The sequence below is a fragment of the Salvelinus fontinalis genome, unplaced genomic scaffold, assembly GCF_029448725.1.
Source record: "Salvelinus fontinalis isolate EN_2023a unplaced genomic scaffold, ASM2944872v1 scaffold_0845, whole genome shotgun sequence".
Taxonomy (NCBI): Eukaryota; Metazoa; Chordata; class Actinopteri; order Salmoniformes; family Salmonidae; genus Salvelinus; species Salvelinus fontinalis.
The window spans coordinates 1-20000 of record NW_026601054.1 but is presented as its reverse complement, the minus strand read 5'-3'; the positions used below and the strand labels follow the sequence as shown (position 1 = coordinate 20000).

Below are 20000 nucleotides of genomic sequence, written 5' to 3'. Positions count from 1 at the left end.
AGTCATTTCACCAGAGGAATGGTAGTAATGTGACAGTCATTTCACCAGAGGAATGGTAGTAATTGTCAGGGCTCTTTCTCTAGTCCACAAGTTTTTATGTTTTATTTTATTTAACCTTTATTTAACTAGGCAAGTCATTTAAAAACAAGTTCTTATTTATAATGATGGCCTACCAGGGAACAGTGGGTTAACTGCCTTGTTCAGGGGCAGAGCGACAGATTTTTACCTTGTCAGCTCGGGGATTTGATCGAGCAACATTTCGGTTACTGACCCAACGCTCTAACCACTAGGCTACCTGCTGGTTACTAGTCCAACACACTAACCACTAGGCTACCTGCTGGTTACTAGTCCAACACTCTAACCTCTAGGCTACCTGCTGGTTACTGGCCCAACGCTCTAACCACTAGGCTACCTGCTGGTTACTGGTCCAACGCTCTAACCACTAGGCTACCTGCTGGTTACTGGCCCAACGCTCTAACCACTAGGCTACCTGCTGGTTACTAGTCCAACACTCTAACCTCTAGGCTACCTGCTGGTTACTGGCCCAACGCTCTAACCACTAGGCTACCTGCTGGTTACTGGTCCAACGCTCTAACCACTAGGCTACCTGCTGGTTACTGGCCCAACGCTCTAACCACTAGGCTACCTGCTGGTTACTAGCCCAACGCTCTAACCACTAGGCTACCTGCTGGTTACTGGCCCAACACTCTAACCACTAGGCTACCTGCTGGTTACTGGCCCAACGCTCTAACCACTAGGCTACCTGCTGGTTACTGGCCCAACGCTCTAACCACTAGGCTACCTGCTGGTTACTGGCCCAACGCTCTAACCACTAGGCTACCTGCTGGTTACTAGTCCAACACTCTAACCACTAGGCTACCTGCTGGTTACCGGCCCAGCGCTCTAACCACTAGGCTTCCTGCTGGTTACTAGTCTAACGCTCTAACCACTGGGCTACCTGCTGGTTACTAGTCCAACGCTCTAACCACTAGACTACCTGCTGGTTACTAGTCCAACGCTCTAACCACTAGGCTACCTGCTGGTTACTGGCCCAACGCTCTAACCACTAGGCTACCTGCTGGTTACTGGCCCAACGCTCTAACCACTAGGCTACCTGTTGGTTACTGGCCCAACACTCTAACCACTAGGCTACCTGCTGGTTACTGGCCCAACGCTCTAACCACTAGGCTACCTGCTGGTTACTAGTCCAATGCTCTAACCACTAGTCTACCTGCTGGTTACTAGTCTAACGCTCTAACCACTAGGCTTCCTGCTGGTTACTAGTCCCAACACTCTAACCACTAGGCTACCTGCTGGTTACTAGTCCAATGCTCTAACCACTAGTCTACCTGCTGGTTACTAGTCTAACGCTCTAACCACTGGGCTACCTGCTGGTTACTAGTCCAACGCTCTAACCACTAGACTACCTGCTGGTTACTAGTCCAACACTCTAACCACTAGGCTACCTGCTGGTTACTAGTCCAACACTCTAACCACTAGACTACCTGCTGGTTACTAGTCCAACACTCTAACCACTAGGCTACCTGCTGGTTACTAGTCCAACACTCTAACCTCTAGGCTACCTGCTGGTTACTGGCCCAACGCTCTAACCACTAGGCTACCTGCTGGTTACTAGTCCAACACTCTAACCACTAGACTACCTGCTGGTTACTAGTCCAACACTCTAACCACTAGGCTACCTGCTGGTTACTGGCCCAACGCTCTAACCACTAGGCTACCTGCTGGTTACTGGCCCAACGCTCTAACCACTAGGCTACCTGTTGGTTACTGGCCCAACACTCTAACCACTAGGCTACCTGCTGGTTACTGGCCCAACGCTCTAACCACTAGGCTACCTGCTGGTTACTAGTCCAATGCTCTAACCACTAGTCTACCTGCTGGTTACTAGTCTAACGCTCTAACCACTAGGCTTCCTGCTGGTTACTAGTCCCAACACTCTAACCACTAGGCTACCTGCTGGTTACTAGTCCAATGCTCTAACCACTAGTCTACCTGCTGGTTACTAGTCTAACGCTCTAACCACTAGGCTTCCTGCTGGTTACTAGTCTAACGCTCTAACCACTGGGCTACCTGCTGGTTACTAGTCCAACGCTCTAACCACTAGACTACCTGCTGGTTACTAGTCCAACACTCTAACCACTAGGCTACCTGCTGGTTACTAGTCCAACACTCTAACCACTAGACTACCTGCTGGTTACTAGTCCAACACTCTAACCACTAGGCTACCTGCTGGTTACTAGTCCAATGCTCTAACCACTAGTCTACCTGCTGGTTACTAGTCTAACGCTCTAACCACTAGGCTTCCTGCTGGTTACTAGTCTAACGCTCTAACCACTGGGCTACCTGCTGGTTACTAGTCCAACGCTCTAACCACTAGACTACCTGCTGGTTACTAGTCCAACGCTCTAACCACTAGGCTACCTGCTGGTTACTGGCCCAACACTCTAACCACTAGTCTACCTGCTGGTTACTGGCCCAACACTCTAACCACTAGTCTTCCTGCCACCCCAGTGAACACTGAACAACAACACATGGACCGATGATTAATGACACTTTGAACGCAGCCCATTCTCATCCCCTACCAGCCCCCACTCACCTGCATCTCTCAGCATCCCCTACCAGCCCCCACTCACCTGCTTTTCTCAGCATCCCCTACCAGCCCTCACTCACCTGCTTCTCTCAGCATCCCCTACCAGCCCCCACTCACCTGCTTCTCTCAGCATCCCCTACCAGCACTCACTCACCTGCTTCTCTCAGCATCCCCTACCAGCCCTCACTCACCTGCTTCTCTCAGCATCCCCTACCAGCCCTCACTCACCTGCTTCTCTCTGCATCCCCTATCAGCCCTCACTCACCTGCTTCTCTCTGCATCCCCTATCAGCCATCACTCACCTGCTTCTCTCAGAATCCCCTACCAGCCATCACTCACCTGCTTCTCTCTGTCCTCTCTTCATGCCCATCTATTCCTCTGGGTTTTATAATATAATGTAGCCGTGATGGCGAGTGGGGACCCTGATGAGTCTTCTGTTACATCGCTGGCTTGGCTTGCTCTGCTCCCATGTTGATACATTGTATCATTTCATCGCCTGTTAGAACCAAAAGGCCAGTAGGAGTTGACTTGGCAAGTTCACTGTCAAATTGAGAAATTGTGACTAAAAGAAAACTTTATTATGAAGCCAAGATCAATGATATAAAGAGTTTATTATGAAGCCAAGATCAATGATATAAAGAATGATGGGAAAAAAACGTTGGAGTACTTTAAATGAAATGATGGGCAGAATTCAACTCCATCTTTCATCCAATCAGATGGCTTATTCATCACAATTACTTCATTGGAAAAGTGGGCAAACCTTAGGCAGGAAATGCCAACAACGAACAGTGAGCAATCGTATTCATGCATAAAAAAAACGAATCATGACAGAGAAAAGCATTGCAAGTTAGAATTTTGTAAAGTTATTGTGGGAGAGGTGGGAAAATGTATTGTTAACAATCAATAATGACAAGCCTCCTGCCATTGACAACTTGGATGGAAAGCTACTGAGGATGGTGGCTGACTATAGCCACTCCTATCTGTCATATCTTTAGTCTGAGCCTAGAGGTAAGTCTTTGTCCTCAGGCCTGGAGGGAAGCCAAAGTCATTCCACTACCCACGAGTGGTAAAACGGCCTTTACTGGTTCTAACAGCAGACCTATCAGCTTGCTGCCAGCTCTTAGCAAACTGTTGGAAACAAATGGTGTTTGATCCAAGGACAATGCTATTTCTCTGTAAACAAATTAACATCAGACTTTCAGAATGCTTTTAGAGAAGGGCACTCAACATGTACTGCACTGACACAGATGACTGATGATTGGTTGAAAGCAATTGATAATAATAAGATTGTGGGAGCTGTAATGTTAGATCTCATTGCAGCCTTTGATATTATTCTTCATAACACATGTTTTTTCAACAACAGATTATGGCTTTTCAACCTCTGCCATATTGTGGATTCAGAGCTGTCTATCTAATAGAACTCAAAGGGTTTTCTTTAATGGAAGCTTCTCTCATGTCAAACATGTAAAGTGTGGTGTACCGCAGGGCAGCTCTCTAGGCCCTCTACTCTTTTCTATATGACCCATATTACCAGAGGTCTTGTCTCTAGCCTAAACAGTTATATAAATATGACCAGAGGTCTGGTCTTGTCTCTAGTCTAAACAGTTATATAAATGACCCATATTACCAGAGGCAACTTCTCTTTCTACTGGGATTCACGCGCATTTGATATAATTTCACAAAACCATGTCGTGGGCGGTTTTTAAACTAATCCCGGTTTGCTAATTATTGGTTTGATAACGAACCAAGTCATGTTCAGTCATGTTACATAGCTAGCTAACAACCTGGTAACTTCACACTAGGTTTAGTCACATCTGATTGGTCCAGGAAGAAAGGAAAAGGGTTTGCTTCTCATGAGATGTGATTCAATGGTAGGATTCATATAGGCCTAATGGGAGACTGAACTATATAGGATTCATATAGGCCTAATGGGAGACTAAACTATATAGGATTCATATAGGCCTAATGGGAGACTAAACTATGTAGGATTCATATAGGCCTAATGGGAGACTAAACTATGTACGATTCATATAGGGCTAATGGGAGACTAAACTATGTAGGATTCATATAGGGCTAATGGGAGACTAAACTATATAGGATTCATATAGGCCTAATGGGAGACTAAACTATACTATATAGGATTAATATAGGCCTAATGGGAGACTAAACTATATAGGATTCATATAAGCCTAATGGGAGACTAAACTATATAGGATTCATATAGGCCTAATGGGAGACTGAACTATATAGGATTCATATAGGCCTAATGGGAGACTGAACTATATAGGATTCATATAGGCCTAATGGGAGACTAAACTATATAGGATTCATATAGGCCTAATGGGAGACTAAACTATATAGGATTCATATAGGCCTAATGGGAGACTAAACTATACTATATAGGATTCATATAGGCCTAATGGGAGACTAAACTATGTAGGATTCATATAGGCCTAATGGGAGACTAAACTATGTACGATTCATATAGGGCTAATGGGAGACTAAACTATGTAGGATTCATATAGGGCTAATGGGAGACTAAACTATATAGGATTCATATAGGCCTAATGGGAGACTAAACTATACTATATAGGATTCATATAGGCCTAATGGGAGACTAAACTATATAGGATTCATATAAGCCTAATGGGAGACTAAACTATATAGGATTCATATAGGCCTAATGGGAGACTAAACTATATAGGATTCATATAGGCCTAATGGGAGACTAAACTATATAGGATTCATATAGGCCTAATGGGAGACTAAACTATATAGGATTCATATAGGCCTAATGGGAGACTAAACTATATAGGATTCATATAGGCCTAATGGGAGACTAAACTATATAGGATTCATATAGGCCTAATGGGAGACTAAACTATATAGGATTCATATAGGCCTAACGGGAGACTAAACTATATAGGATTCATATAGGCCTAATGGGAGACTAAACTATGTAGGATTCATATAGGCCTAACGGGAGACTAAACTATGTAGGATTCATATAGGCCTAACGGGAGACTAAACTATGTAGGATTCATATAGGCCTAACGGGAGACTAAACTATGTAGGATTCATATAGGCCTAACGGGAGACTAAACTATATAGGATTCATATAGGCCTAACGGGAGACTAAACTATATAGGATTCATATAGGCCTAATGGGAGACTAAACTATGTAGGATTCATATGGGCCTAACGGGAGACTAAACTATGTAGGATTCATATGGGCCTAACGGGAGACTAAACTATATAGGATTCATATGGGCCTAATGGGAGACTAAACTATATAGGATTCATATAGGCCTAATGGGAGACTAAACTATATAGGATTCATATAGGCCTAATGGGAGACTAAACTATGTAGGATTCCTATAGGCCTAACGGGAGACTAAACTATATAGGATTCATATAGGCCTAACGGGAGACTAAACTATATAGGATTCATATAGGCCTAACGGGAGACTAAACTATATAGGATTCATATAGGCCTAATGGGAGACTAAACTATATAGGATTCATATAGGTCTAATGGGAGACTAAACTATATAGGATGCATATAGGTCTAATGGGAGACTAAACTATATAGGATTCATATAGGCCTAATGGGAGACTAAACTATATAGGCCTAATGGGAGACTAAACTATATAGGATTCATATAGGCCTAATGGGAGACTAAACTATATAGGATTCATATAGGCCTAATGGGAGACTAAACTATGTAGGATTCATATAGGGCTAATGGGAGACTAAACTATATAGGATTCATATAGGCCTAATGGGAGACTAAACTATACTATATAGGATTAATATAGGCCTAATGGGAGACTAAACTATATAGGATTCATATAAGCCTAATGGGAGACTAAACTATATAGGATTCATATAGGCCTAATGGGAGACTGAACTATATAGGATTCATATAGGCCTAATGGGAGACTGAACTATATAGGATTCATATAGGCCTAATGGGAGACTAAACTATATAGGATTCATATAGGCCTAATGGGAGACTAAACTATATAGGATTCATATAGGCCTAATGGGAGACTAAACTATACTATATAGGATTCATATAGGCCTAATGGGAGACTAAACTATGTAGGATTCATATAGGCCTAATGGGAGACTAAACTATGTACGATTCATATAGGGCTAATGGGAGACTAAACTATGTAGGATTCATATAGGGCTAATGGGAGACTAAACTATATAGGATTCATATAGGCCTAATGGGAGACTAAACTATACTATATAGGATTCATATAGGCCTAATGGGAGACTAAACTATATAGGATTCATATAAGCCTAATGGGAGACTAAACTATATAGGATTCATATAGGCCTAATGGGAGACTAAACTATATAGGATTCATATAGGCCTAATGGGAGACTAAACTATATAGGATTCATATAGGCCTAATGGGAGACTAAACTATATAGGATTCATATAGGCCTAATGGGAGACTAAACTATATAGGATTCATATAGGCCTAATGGGAGACTAAACTATATAGGATTCATATAGGCCTAATGGGAGACTAAACTATATAGGATTCATATAGGCCTAACGGGAGACTAAACTATATAGGATTCATATAGGCCTAATGGGAGACTAAACTATGTAGGATTCATATAGGCCTAACGGGAGACTAAACTATGTAGGATTCATATAGGCCTAACGGGAGACTAAACTATGTAGGATTCATATAGGCCTAACGGGAGACTAAACTATGTAGGATTCATATAGGCCTAACGGGAGACTAAACTATATAGGATTCATATAGGCCTAACGGGAGACTAAACTATATAGGATTCATATAGGCCTAATGGGAGACTAAACTATGTAGGATTCATATGGGCCTAACGGGAGACTAAACTATGTAGGATTCATATGGGCCTAACGGGAGACTAAACTATATAGGATTCATATGGGCCTAATGGGAGACTAAACTATATAGGATTCATATAGGCCTAATGGGAGACTAAACTATATAGGATTCATATAGGCCTAATGGGAGACTAAACTATGTAGGATTCCTATAGGCCTAACGGGAGACTAAACTATATAGGATTCATATAGGCCTAACGGGAGACTAAACTATATAGGATTCATATAGGCCTAACGGGAGACTAAACTATATAGGATTCATATAGGCCTAATGGGAGACTAAACTATATAGGATTCATATAGGTCTAATGGGAGACTAAACTATATAGGATGCATATAGGTCTAATGGGAGACTAAACTATATAGGATTCATATAGGCCTAATGGGAGACTAAACTATATAGGCCTAATGGGAGACTAAACTATATAGGATTCATATAGGCCTAATGGGAGACTAAACTATATAGGATTCATATAGGCCTAATGGGAGACTAAACTATATAGGATTCATATAGGCCTAATGGGAGACTAAACTATATAGGATTCATATAGGCCTAATGGGAGACTAAACTATATAGGATTCATATAGGCCTAATGGGAGACTAAACTATATAGGATTCATATAGGCCTAATGGGAGAATAAACTATATAGGATTCATATAGGCCTAATGGGAGACTAAACTATATAGGATTCATATAGGCCTAATGGGAGACTAAACTATATAGGATTCATATAGGCCTAATGGGAGACTCTCTTTCTGCTGCTCCTTACATTCTGTTTGGTGCCTAACGTTTTAAAAGTTGGGAGCAGTGTCTGTTTGTGTGTGTCAAATCATTTTATTTGTCACATACACATGGTTAGCAGATGTTAATGCGAGTGTAGCGAAATGCTTGTGTTTCTAGTTCCGACCGTGCAGTAATGTGTGTGTGTGTGTGTGTGTGTGTGTGTGTGTGTGTGTGTGTGTGTGTTAACTAAACAGTAAAGAAGGTTTCATGCAGTGTTGTCCCCTGACCGACACAATGACATACAGCCCATTATGCATCTATATTCATTCCTGCCATTCCTCCAGACCAATCACAGCTAGGCGTTTGCAAATATGAGCCAATCATCCACTCTATGCAGTATTCTATTATACACTGAACAGGGGGAAGTTAAATTCAATGTGTTGTATTGACTAGAAGGGGAAGTTAAATTCAATGTTTTGTATTGACTAGAAGGGGGAAGTTAAATTCAATGTTTTGTATTGACTAGAAGGGGGAAGTTAAATTCAATGTGTTGTATTGACTAGAAGGGGGAAGTTAAATTCAATGTGTTGTATTGACTAGAAGGGGAAGTTAAATTCAATGTTTTGTATTGACTAGAAGGGGAAGTTAAATTCAATGTTTTGTATTGACTAGAAGGGGAAGTTAAATTCAATGTGTTGTATTGACTAGAAGGGGGAAGTTAAATTCAATGTGTTGTATTGACTAGAAGGGGGAAGTTAAATTCAATGTGTTGTATTGACTAGAAGGGGGAAGTTAAATTCAATGTGTTGTATTGACTAGAAGGGGGAAGTTAAATTCAATGTGTTGTATTGACTAGAAGGGAGAAGTTAAATTCAATGTTTTGTATTGACTAGAAGGGGAAGTTAAATTCAATGTTTTGTATTGACTAGAAGGGGGAAGTTAAATTCAATGTGTTGTATTGACTAGAAGGGGGAAGTTAAATTCAATGTGTTGTATTGACTAGAAGGGGGAAGTTAAATTCAATGTGTTGTATTGACTAGAAGGGGGAAGTTAAATTCAATGTGTTGTATTGACTAGAAGGGGGAAGTTAAATTCAATGTGTTGTATTGACTAGAAGGGGGTATTGACTAGAAGGGGCAGTTCAGTGACAGGTTTTTAGGGAACGTTTAGATAACAGGAACATGTGTCTGGGGGATGGGGCGAACAGGATGCCAGGCCACAGATTTTTTTTTATTTAATTAAATTTTTTATTTAATCAAAAAATTTCCCTCCGTGATATCGCGATACTAATTGGTATAATTGGTGAGACTTGGTCGTATATCGTTAGGAAAATGTTATCGTGACAACCCTAGTGTGAGCTGTAGTAACGGTCTATACCAAGGTCTTTATAGTGGCCTGTAGTGGTTTGATCTGTAGTAAGGGTCTTTATAGTGGCCTGTAGTGGTTTGATCTGTAGTAAGGGTCTATACCAAGGTCTTTATAGTGGCCTGTAGTGGTTTGATCTGTAGTAAGGGTCTATACTAGGGTCTTTATAGTGGTCTGTAGTGGTTTGATCTGTAGTAAGGGTCTATACCAGGGTCTTTATAGTGGTCTGTAGTGGTTTGATCTGTAGTAAGGGTCTATACCAAGGTCTTTATAGTGGCCTGTAGTGGTTTGATCTGTAGTAAGGGTCTATACCAAGGTCTTTATAGTGGTCTGTAGTGGTTTGATCTGTAGTAAGGGTCTATACCAGGGTCTTTATAGTGGTCTGTAGTGGTTTGATCTGTAGTAAGGGTCTATACCAAGGTCTTTATAGTGGTCTGTAGTGGTTTGATCTGTAGTAAGGGTCTATACCAGGGTCTTTATAGTGGTCTGTAGTGGTTTGATCTGTAGTAAGGGTCTATACCAAGGTCTTTATAGTGGCCTGTAGTGGTTTGATCTGTAGTAAGGGTCTATACCAGGGTCTTTATAGTGGCCTGTAGTGGTTTGATCTGTAGTAAGGGTCTTTATAGTGGCTGTAGTGGTTTGATCTGTAGTAAGGGTCTTTATAGTGGCCTGTAGTGGTTTGATCTGTAGTAAGGGTTTATACCAAGGTCTTTATAGTGGCCTGTAGTGATTTGATCTGTAGTAAGGGTCTTTATAGTGGCCTGTAGTGGTTTGATCTGTAATAAGGGTCTTTATAGTGGCCTGTAGTGGTTTGATCTGTAGTAAGGGTCTTTATAGTGGCCTGTAGTGGTTTGATCTGTAGTAAGGGTTTATACCAAGGTCTTTATAGTGGCCTGTAGTGGTTTGAATCAGGAATTATGTGAGGAGGAGTTGAAACAAAGCCCAACCAGCCTAACGATCATTCCAGAGCTGGTTGTCCCAAGTGGCACCCTATTCCCGACATATAGTGCACTACATTTGACTAAGTAGTTCCACTCCCTCCTCCCACCGCCGTTCTCCCACCACTGTTCTCTCCTCCCACCACTGTGACCCCCCCACGCCCTCCTCCCACCACCATTCTCCCACCTCCCTCTTCCCACGCCCTCCCCCCACCTCCCTCCTCCCACGCCCTCCCCCCCACCTCCCTCCTCCCACGCCCTCCCCACACCACGTAAACCTATGATTTCTTTGTTTTTGGGGATCCAGCTGCAGGCCTCTACAACCACTCCCCCGGGTTCTATCCCAGGGGCCCCAGGCCACTCACACCACTCCCCCGGGTTCTATCCCAGGGGCCCCAGGCCTCTCCCTCCACTCCCCCGGGTTCTATCCCAGGGGTCCCAGTCCTCTCCCTCCACCCACCACTCCCCCGGGTTCTATCCCAGGGGCCCCAGGCCTCTCCCTCCACCCACCACTCCCCTGGGTTCTATCCCAGGGGCCCCAGTCCTCTCCCTCCACCCACTACTCCCCTGGGTTCTATCCCAGGGGCCCCAGGCCTCTCCCACCACTCCCCTGGGTTCTATCCCAGGGGCCCCAGGCCTCTCCCTCCACCCACCACTCCCCTGGGTTCTATCCCAGGGGCCCCAGGCCTCTCCCTCCACTCCCCCGGGTTCTATCCCAGGGGTCCCAGTCCTCTCCCTCCACCCTCCACTCCCCCGGGTTCTATCCCAGGGGCCCCAGGCCTCTCCCTCCACTCCCCCGGGTTCTATCCCAGGGGTCCCAGTCCTCTCCCTCCACCCTCCACTCCCCCGGGTTCTATCCCAGGGGCCCCAGGCCTCTCCCTCCACCCTCCACTCCCCTGGGTTCTATCCCAGGGGCCCCAGTCCTCTCCCTCCACCCACCACTCCCCTGGGTTCTATCCCAGGGGCCCCAGGCCTCTCCCTCCACCCACCACTCCCCTGGGTTCTATCCCAGGGGCCCCAGGCCTCTCCCTCCACCCTCCACTCCCCTGGGTTCTATCCCAGGGGCCCCAGTCCTCTCCCTCCACCCACCACTCCCCTAGGTTCTATCCCAGGGGCCCCAGGCCTCTCCCGCCACTCCCCTGGGTTCTATCCCAGGGGCCCCAGTCCTCTCCCTCCACCCACCACTCCCCCGGGTTCTATCCCAGGGGCCCCAGGCCTCTCCCGCCACTCCCCTGGGTTCTATCCCAGGGGCCCCAGTCCTCTCCCTCCACCCACCACTCCCCTGGGTTCTGTCCCAGGCCTCTCCCTCCACCCACCACTCCCCCGGGTTCTATCCCAGGGGCCCCAGGCCTCTCCCACCACCCTCCACTCCCCTGGGTTCTATCCCAGGGGCCCCAGTCCTCTCCCTCCACCCTCCACTCCCACGGGTTCTATCCCAGGGGCCCCAGGCCTCTCCCTCCACTCCCCCGGGTTCTATCCCAGGGGTCCCAGTCCTCTCCCTCCACCCACCACTCCCCCGGGTTCTATCCCAGGGGCCCCAGGCCTCTCCCTCCACCCACCACTCCCCCGGGTTCTATCCCAGGGGTCCCAGTCCTCTCCCTCCACCCACCACTCCCCCGGGTTCTATCCCAGGGGCCCCAGGCCTCTCCCTCCACCCACCACTCCCCTGGGTTCTATCCCAGGGGCCCCAGTCCTCTCCCTCCACCCACTACTCCCCTGGGTTCTATCCCAGGGGCCCCAGGCCTCTCCCACCACTCCCCTGGGTTCTATCCCAGGGGCCCCAGGCCTCTCCCTCCACCCACCACTCCCCTGGGTTCTATCCCAGGGGCCCCAGGCCTCTCCCTCCACTCCCCCGGGTTCTATCCCAGGGGTCCCAGTCCTCTCCCTCCACCCTCCACTCCCCCGGGTTCTATCCCAGGGGCCCCAGGCCTCTCCCTCCACCCTCCACTCCCCTGGGTTCTATCCCAGGGGCCCCAGTCCTCTCCCTCCACCCACCACTCCCCTGGGTTCTATCCCAGGGGCCCCAGGCCTCTCCCTCCACCCACCACTCCCCTGGGTTCTATCCCAGGGGCCCCAGGCCTCTCCCTCCACCCTCCACTCCCCTGGGTTCTATCCCAGGGGCCCCAGTCCTCTCCCTCCACCCACCACTCCCCTGGGTTCTATCCCAGGGGCCCCAGGCCTCTCCCGCCACTCCCCTGGGTTCTATCCCAGGGGCCCCAGTCCTCTCCCTCCACCCACCACTCCCCTGGGTTCTGTCCCAGGCCTCTCCCTCCACCCACCACTCCCCCGGGTTCTATCCCAGGGGCCCCAGGCCTCTCCCACCACCCTCCACTCCCCCCGGGTTCTATCCCAGGGGCCCCAGGCCTCTCCCGCCACCCTCCACTCCCCCCGGGTTCTTTCTATCCCAGGGGCCCCAGTCCTCTCCCTCCACCCACCACGGGTTCTATCCCAGGGGCCCCAGGCCTCTCCCTCCACCCTCCACTCCCCTGGGTTCTATCCCAGGGGCCCCAGTCCTCTCCTTCCACTCCCCCGGGTTCTGGTATCTGTTCTCTAGTCGTTCCTCTCTGTCTGTGATGTGCTGCATGGTCTCTGTGTCTCTTAACCAGATACGTGTCTGGTTAAACTGCTTTTGCTGGGAATGAGGGTTCCCAACCAGCGGTTGACATATTCCTTCAGTAATATGGCCACAGTCGCTTAGAATCAGAAGAAGAAGAAATCAGACAGCATGGCATTATTGAACTTCCTGTATTCCACATTAGTCACACGCTAGAGTATAGCGCTAACCAACCACAGCTATTTCATCACAGTATTAACTAGGATACGTTTTTTTCTGTGTATTTAGTCCACTTTGTCTCTATGACCTATATACATTTGGCTGTGTTTCACATCTTGCATAAGCATTTCTTGCAAGTAATCATTTCGCTGACAATGCGCTGACAAAAAAACACTTTGAATTGCCTGGTGTGCCAGATGTTTCTGCCATTTCTACTGCAAACCTCTGGGGATCTCAGGAGCTAGTCTCTGTCTCCAAGGAGGACGTCTCCTTAAACTAAAGACTTTAGATGAGGTTGAACTGTTCGTTCTCTGTCCCAGTGGTGGTTTCTGGACTTTGCAGAGAGTTTGGGCCTCCGTGATGACACGCTGTTGGTTCCAGACCTCCGCAGTGATCCACAGAAACACGCTTCTCTCGTTCCTTTGAAAGCCTCAGAATGTTTGGCAGTGCCACACACACACACACACACACACACACACACACACACACACACACACACACACACACACTGAGAACAGTGTCCTCAGAGTAACATATATCAGTCCTCCTCTTGCCAGACATAATCTATGTCCCAAATTACACCCTGTTCCCTATATAGTGCACAATATTTAAACAGTTTTTCAGTGAACTTTTTGGTCAAAAGTAGTGCACTAAATAGGGGAAAGGGTGTCCGTTTGAAATGCAGACCTAATCTCTCTCTGGCTCCAGTAGACTCTCTAAAAAAAATTTAAAAAAAAAAATGTTTTTTAGAAGCCTGGATTCCCAGAACTGTTTCCATGAATAGATATGTTGGTGTGAGATCCAGAACTGTTTCCATGAACAGATATGTTGGTGTGAGATCCAGAACTGTTTCCATGAACAGATATGTTGGTGTGAGATCCAGAACTGTTTCCATGAACAGATATGTTGGTGTGAGATCCAGAACTGTTTCCATGAATAGATATGTTGGTGTGAGATCCAGAACTGTTTCCATGAACAGATATGTTGGTGTGAGATCCAGAACCGTTTCCATGAACAGATATGTTGGTGTGAGATCCAGAACTGTTTCCATGAACAGATATGTTGGTGTGAGATCCAGAACTGTTTCCATGAACAGATATGTTGGTGTGAGATCCAGAACTGTTTCCATGAACAGATATGTTGGTGTGAGATCCAGAACTGTTTCCATGAACAGATATGTTGGTGTGAGATCCAGAACTGTTTCCATGAACAGATATGTTGGTGTGAGATCCAGAACCGTTTCCATGAACAGATATGTTGGTGTGAGATCCAGAACCGTTTCCATGAACAGATATGTTGGTGTGAGATCCAGAACTGTTTCCATGAATAGATATGTTGGCGTGAGATCCAGAACTGTTTCCATGAACAGATATGTTGGTGTGAGATCCAGAACTGTTTCCATTAACAGATATGTTGGTGTGAGATCCAGAACTGTTGGTGTGAGATCCAGAACTGTTTCCATTAACAGATATGTTGGTGTGAGATCCAGAACTGTTGGTGTGAGATCCAGAACCGTTTCCATGAACAGATATGTTGGTGTGAGATCCAGAACTGTTTCCATGAATAGATATGTTGGTGTGAGATCCAGAACTGTTTCCATGAACAGATATGTTGGTGTGAGATCCAGAACTGTTTCCATGAACAGATATGTTGGTGTGAGATCCAGAACTGTTTCCATGAACAGATATGTTGGTGTGAGATCAATGTCCTTATTGGTTTTGTGGGAATGAGTTGCCTTAGAGGAAGATGTCTGTTATATTCTACTGTCTGTCTACCTGTCAGACAGGAAGCAGAACATGGTGTCTGCTAAGGGATGAATGGGCTAAAATGCCTGTCACTTTGTATACATAGTAGGTGTGCTAAAATGCTAGCCTGTGTATAGCCTACATCAGACTGCTTAAATACAAGCCTGCACAGTAGCCGATTGCTATACTGCTAACCTATATGTGTTTACGGCAGATATGCTAACGAGTCTGCTTGTTCCCACCTCTACAGAGGAGTCCCCCATGGTGTACTGTCGGTATGCTAAAATGCTAACCTATATATGGTTTTTACCATAGCGACGCTAATGTGCTAACCTGCGAGTGTTGCTTGTTTCTCTCTACAGAAGAGTCCTCCACAGTGCTGAAGATAGCTTCCTACATCCTGATAGGTGTAGGTGGTCTCTCCATGTTGATGGGCTTCCTGGGTTGTCTGGGGGCTATCTACGAGATCCGCTGTCTGCTGGGCCTGGTGAGCACACACACGCACACGCACAGGCACACACACACACACACACACACACACACAACTTACAATCAGTGGTGCATGAAGTTAAAGTCAAAATCATCTTTAAAAAATTGCTGCCATCTCCAAAACCTACACAGTGGACAAAATATTAGGAACACCTGCTCTGTCCATGACACAGACTGACCAGGTGAATCCAGGTGAAAGCTATGATCCCTTATTGATGTCACCTCTTAAATCCACTTCAATCAGTGTAGATGAAGGGGAGGAGAAGGATTCTTAAACCTTGAGACAATTGAGACATGGATTGTGTATGTGGGCCATTCTAAGGGTGAAAGGGCAAGACCAAAGCCTTTGCACGGGGTATGGTAGTAGGTGTCAGGTGCACTGATTTAGTTTATCAAGGACTGCAACGATGCTGGGTTTTTCACGCTCAACAGTTTCCTGTGTGTATCAAGAATGGTCCACAACCCAAAGGACATCCAGCTGTGACACAACTGTGGGAAGCATTGGAGTCAACATGGGCCAGCATCCCTGTGGAACGCTTTCAACACCTTGTAGAGTCCATGCCCCGACAAGTTGAGGCTGTTCCGAAGACTAAAAGGGGGTGCAACTCAATATAAGGAAGGTGTTCCTAATGTTTTGTCCACTCAGTGTATGCTAGTGTGAATGCATTACAAACTACTGCTACTGTACAGGGAGGAGTCGCTCACAAAGCCCTGTGGCTGTTCCAGTGGATATTGTAGCAACAGAAAGCCCCGTGGCTGTTCCAGTGGGTATTGTAGCAACAGAAAGCCCCGTGGCTGTTCCAGTGGATATTGTAGCAACAGAAAGCCCCATGGCTGTTCCAGTGGATATTGTAGGAACAGAAAGCCCCGTGGCTGTTCCAGTGGGTATTGTAGGAACAGAAAGCCCCGTGGCTGTTCCAGTGGGTATTGTAGCAACAGAAAGCCCTGTGGCTGTTCCAGTGGGTATTGTAGCAACAGAAAGCCCCGTGGCTGTTCCAGTGGGTATTGTAGCAACAGAAAGCCCCGTGGCTGTTCCAGTGGATATTGTAGCAACAGAAAGCCCCGTGGCTGTTCCAGTGGATATTGTAGAAGAAAGCCCCGTGTCTGTTCCAGTGGGTGTTGTAGCAGAAAGCCCCGTGGATGTTCCAGTGGATATTGTAGCAGAAAGCCCCATGGCTGTTCCAGTGGATATTGTAGCAACAGAAAGCCCCGTGGCTGTTCCAGTGGATATTGTAGCAGAAAGCCCCGTGGCTGTTCCAGTGGATATTGTAGCAGAAAGCCCCGTGTCTGTTCCAGTGGGTGTTGTAGCAGAAAGCCCCGTGGCTGTTCCAGTGGATATTGTAGCAGAAAGCCCCATGGCTGTTCCAGTGGATATTGTAGCAACAGAAAGCCCCGTGGCTGTTCCAGTGGATATTGTAGCAACAGAAAGCCCCGTGGCTGTTCCAGTGGGTATTGTAACAACAGAAAGCCCCGTGGCTGTTCCAGTGGATATTGTAGCAACAGAAAGCCCCGTGGCTGTTCCAGTGGGTGTTGTAGCAACAGAAAGCCCCGTGGCTGTTCCAGTGGGTATTGTAACAACAGAAAGCCCCGTGGCTGTTCCAGTGGATATTGTATCAACAGAAAGCCCCGTGGCTGTTCCAGTGGGTGTTGTAGCAACAGAAAGCCCCGTGGCTGTTCCAGTGGATATTGTAGCAACAGAAAGCCCCGTGGCTGTTCCAGTGGATATTGTAGCAACAGAAAGCCCCATGGCTGTTCCAGTGGATATTGTAGCAGAAAGCCCCGTGTCTGTTCCAGTGGGTGTTGTAGCAACAGAAAGCCCCATGGCTGTTCCAGTGGATATTGTAGCAGAAAGCCCCGTGTCTGTTCCAGTGGATATTGTAGCAACAGAAAGCCCCATGGCTGTTCCAGTGGATATTGTAACAGAAAGCCCCGTGTCTGTTCCAGTGGGTGTTGTAGCAGCATCAAGGAGATGATGCAGATCCTTTCCAGGGTTACTACTGTAGTTTTTGGAAGTTCACATCCTAGTCAATTATTTACATACATAGTTGAATGCATAATGCATTTCTATTTGTTGATGTCTGAATGATGCTGCAGGTGAGGATGTCTGGTATGTGGGTTGGGGATTGGGCGGATGTGTTTATGCATTTTTATGACGGACTGTTGCCACGGTGATGTCGTCTCATATATCACACGATCCTCTCTTCCTCCACAGTACTTCACCTGCCTGCTGCTGATTCTGATTGGTCAGGTGGCAGCCGGTGTACTCATCTACTTCCAGAAGGACCTGGTGAGTGATGTCACTTCCGGTTTACACCTGTTGTTGTTGGTCGGGTTCAGGAAAGAGAAACTTACTGATTGTGGCTGATAGAAATACTGTGTATGACTTTACCATTCTTACATGTCAGAAAAGTATGTCATTTCATTTTGTCATTTAGCAGACGCTCTTATCCAGAATGACTTACAGGAGCAATTATGGTCAAGTGCCTTGCAGATTGTTTCACCTAGTCAGCTCGGGGATTCGAACCAGCGACCTTTTGGTTACTGGCCCAAAGCTGTTAACTGCCGCTGCTCTTAACCACTAGACTAGCTGCCAACGTCTGTTCTACACGGTGTAAATGTGTACCTGAACATTCCAGAATGTTGAACACAACCTGTTCTGTAGCAAATGACTCACTACACTCTTGAGACTACACCTTGTTTAAGGACTGATTACACCTTTTTAACTTTCAGTCAGAACACGCTACCAAAAGCTGTATTTACCCAATCTATAGGACCAGAACAACATTCTATAGGACCAGAACAACAGTCTATAGGACCAGAACAACAGTCTATAGGACCAGAACAACAGTCTATAGGACCAGAACAACAGTCTATAGGACCAGAACAACATTCTATAGGACCAGAACAACATATACATTCTATAGGACCAGAACAACATATACATTATATAGGACCAGAACAACATATGCATTCTATAGGACCAGAACAACATATACATTATATAGGACCAGAACAACATATGCATTCTATAGGACCAGAACAACATATACATTCTATAGGACCAGAACAACATATGCATTCTATAGGACCAGAACAACATATGCATTCTATAGGACCAGAACAACAAATACATTCTATAGGACCAGAACAACATATACATTATATAGGACCAGAACAACATATACATTCTATAGGACCAGAACAACATATGCATTCTATAGGACCAGAACAACATATACATTATATAGGACCAGAACAACAATCTATAGGACCAGAACAACAATCTATAGGACCAGAAAAACATTCTATAGGACCAGAACAACATATACATTCTATAGGACCAGAACAATATTCTATAGGACCAGAACAACAATCTATAGGACCAGAACAACAATCTATATTACCAGAACAACATTCTATAGGACCAGAACAACATTCTATAGGACCAGAACATCAATCAATAGGACCAGAACATCAATCTATAGGACCAGAACATCAATCTATAGGACCAGAACAACATTCTATAGGACCAGAACAACAATCTATAGGACCAGAACAACAATCTATAGGACCAGAACAACATTCTATAGGACCAGAACAACAATCTATAGGACCAGAACAACATTCTATAGGACCAGAACAACAGTCTATAGGACCAGAACAACAGTCTATAGGACCAGAACAACAGTCTATAGGACCAGAACAACAGTCTATAGGACCAGAACAACAGTCTATAGGACCAGAACAACATTCTATAGGACCAGAACAACATATACATTCTATAGGACCAGAACAACAATCTATAGGACCAGAACAACATTCTATAGGACCAGAACAACATTCTATAGGACCAGAACAACAATCTATAGGACCAGAACAACATATACATTCTATAGGACCAGAACAACATATGCATTCTATAGGACCAGAACAACAATCTATAGGACCAGAACAACATTCTATAGGACCAGAACAACATTCTATAGGACCAGAACAACATTCTATAGGACCAGAACAACAATCTATAGGACCAGAACAACATATACATTCTATAGGACCAGAACAACATATACATTCTACTGGACCAGAAAAACATATACATTCTACTGGACCAGAACCACATTCTACTGGACCAGAACAACATATACATTCTACTGGACCAGAACAACATATACATTCTACTGGACCAGAACAATATATACATTCTGTAGGACCAGAACAATATATACATTCTGTAGGACCAGAACAACATATACATTCTACTGGACCAGAACAACATATGCATTCTATAGGACCAGAACAACATATGCATTCTATAGGACCAGAACAACATATAGATTCTATAGGACCAGAACAACATTCTATAGGACCAGAACAACATATACATTCTATAGGACCAGAACAACATTCTCTAGGGCCAGAACAACATATACATTCTATAGGACCAGAACAACATATA

At 45.6% G+C, this 20000-nt stretch overlaps 1 protein-coding gene across 1 annotated transcript in view; it reads left to right on the top strand.

Moving 5' to 3' along the window:
* Positions 1–17921, top strand: part of LOC129847445 (CD82 antigen-like) — a 22468-nt gene extending 4547 nt beyond the window's left edge. Inside the window, exons 3-4 of the mRNA XM_055915236.1 lie at positions 15415–15539; positions 17754–17921. Of these exons, the coding sequence (XP_055771211.1) occupies positions 15415–15539; positions 17754–17906 (278 nt within the window). The 3' untranslated portion in view covers positions 17907–17921. The remainder of the gene's footprint in view (positions 1–15414; positions 15540–17753) is intronic.
* Positions 17922–20000: the final 2079 nt, after the last annotated feature.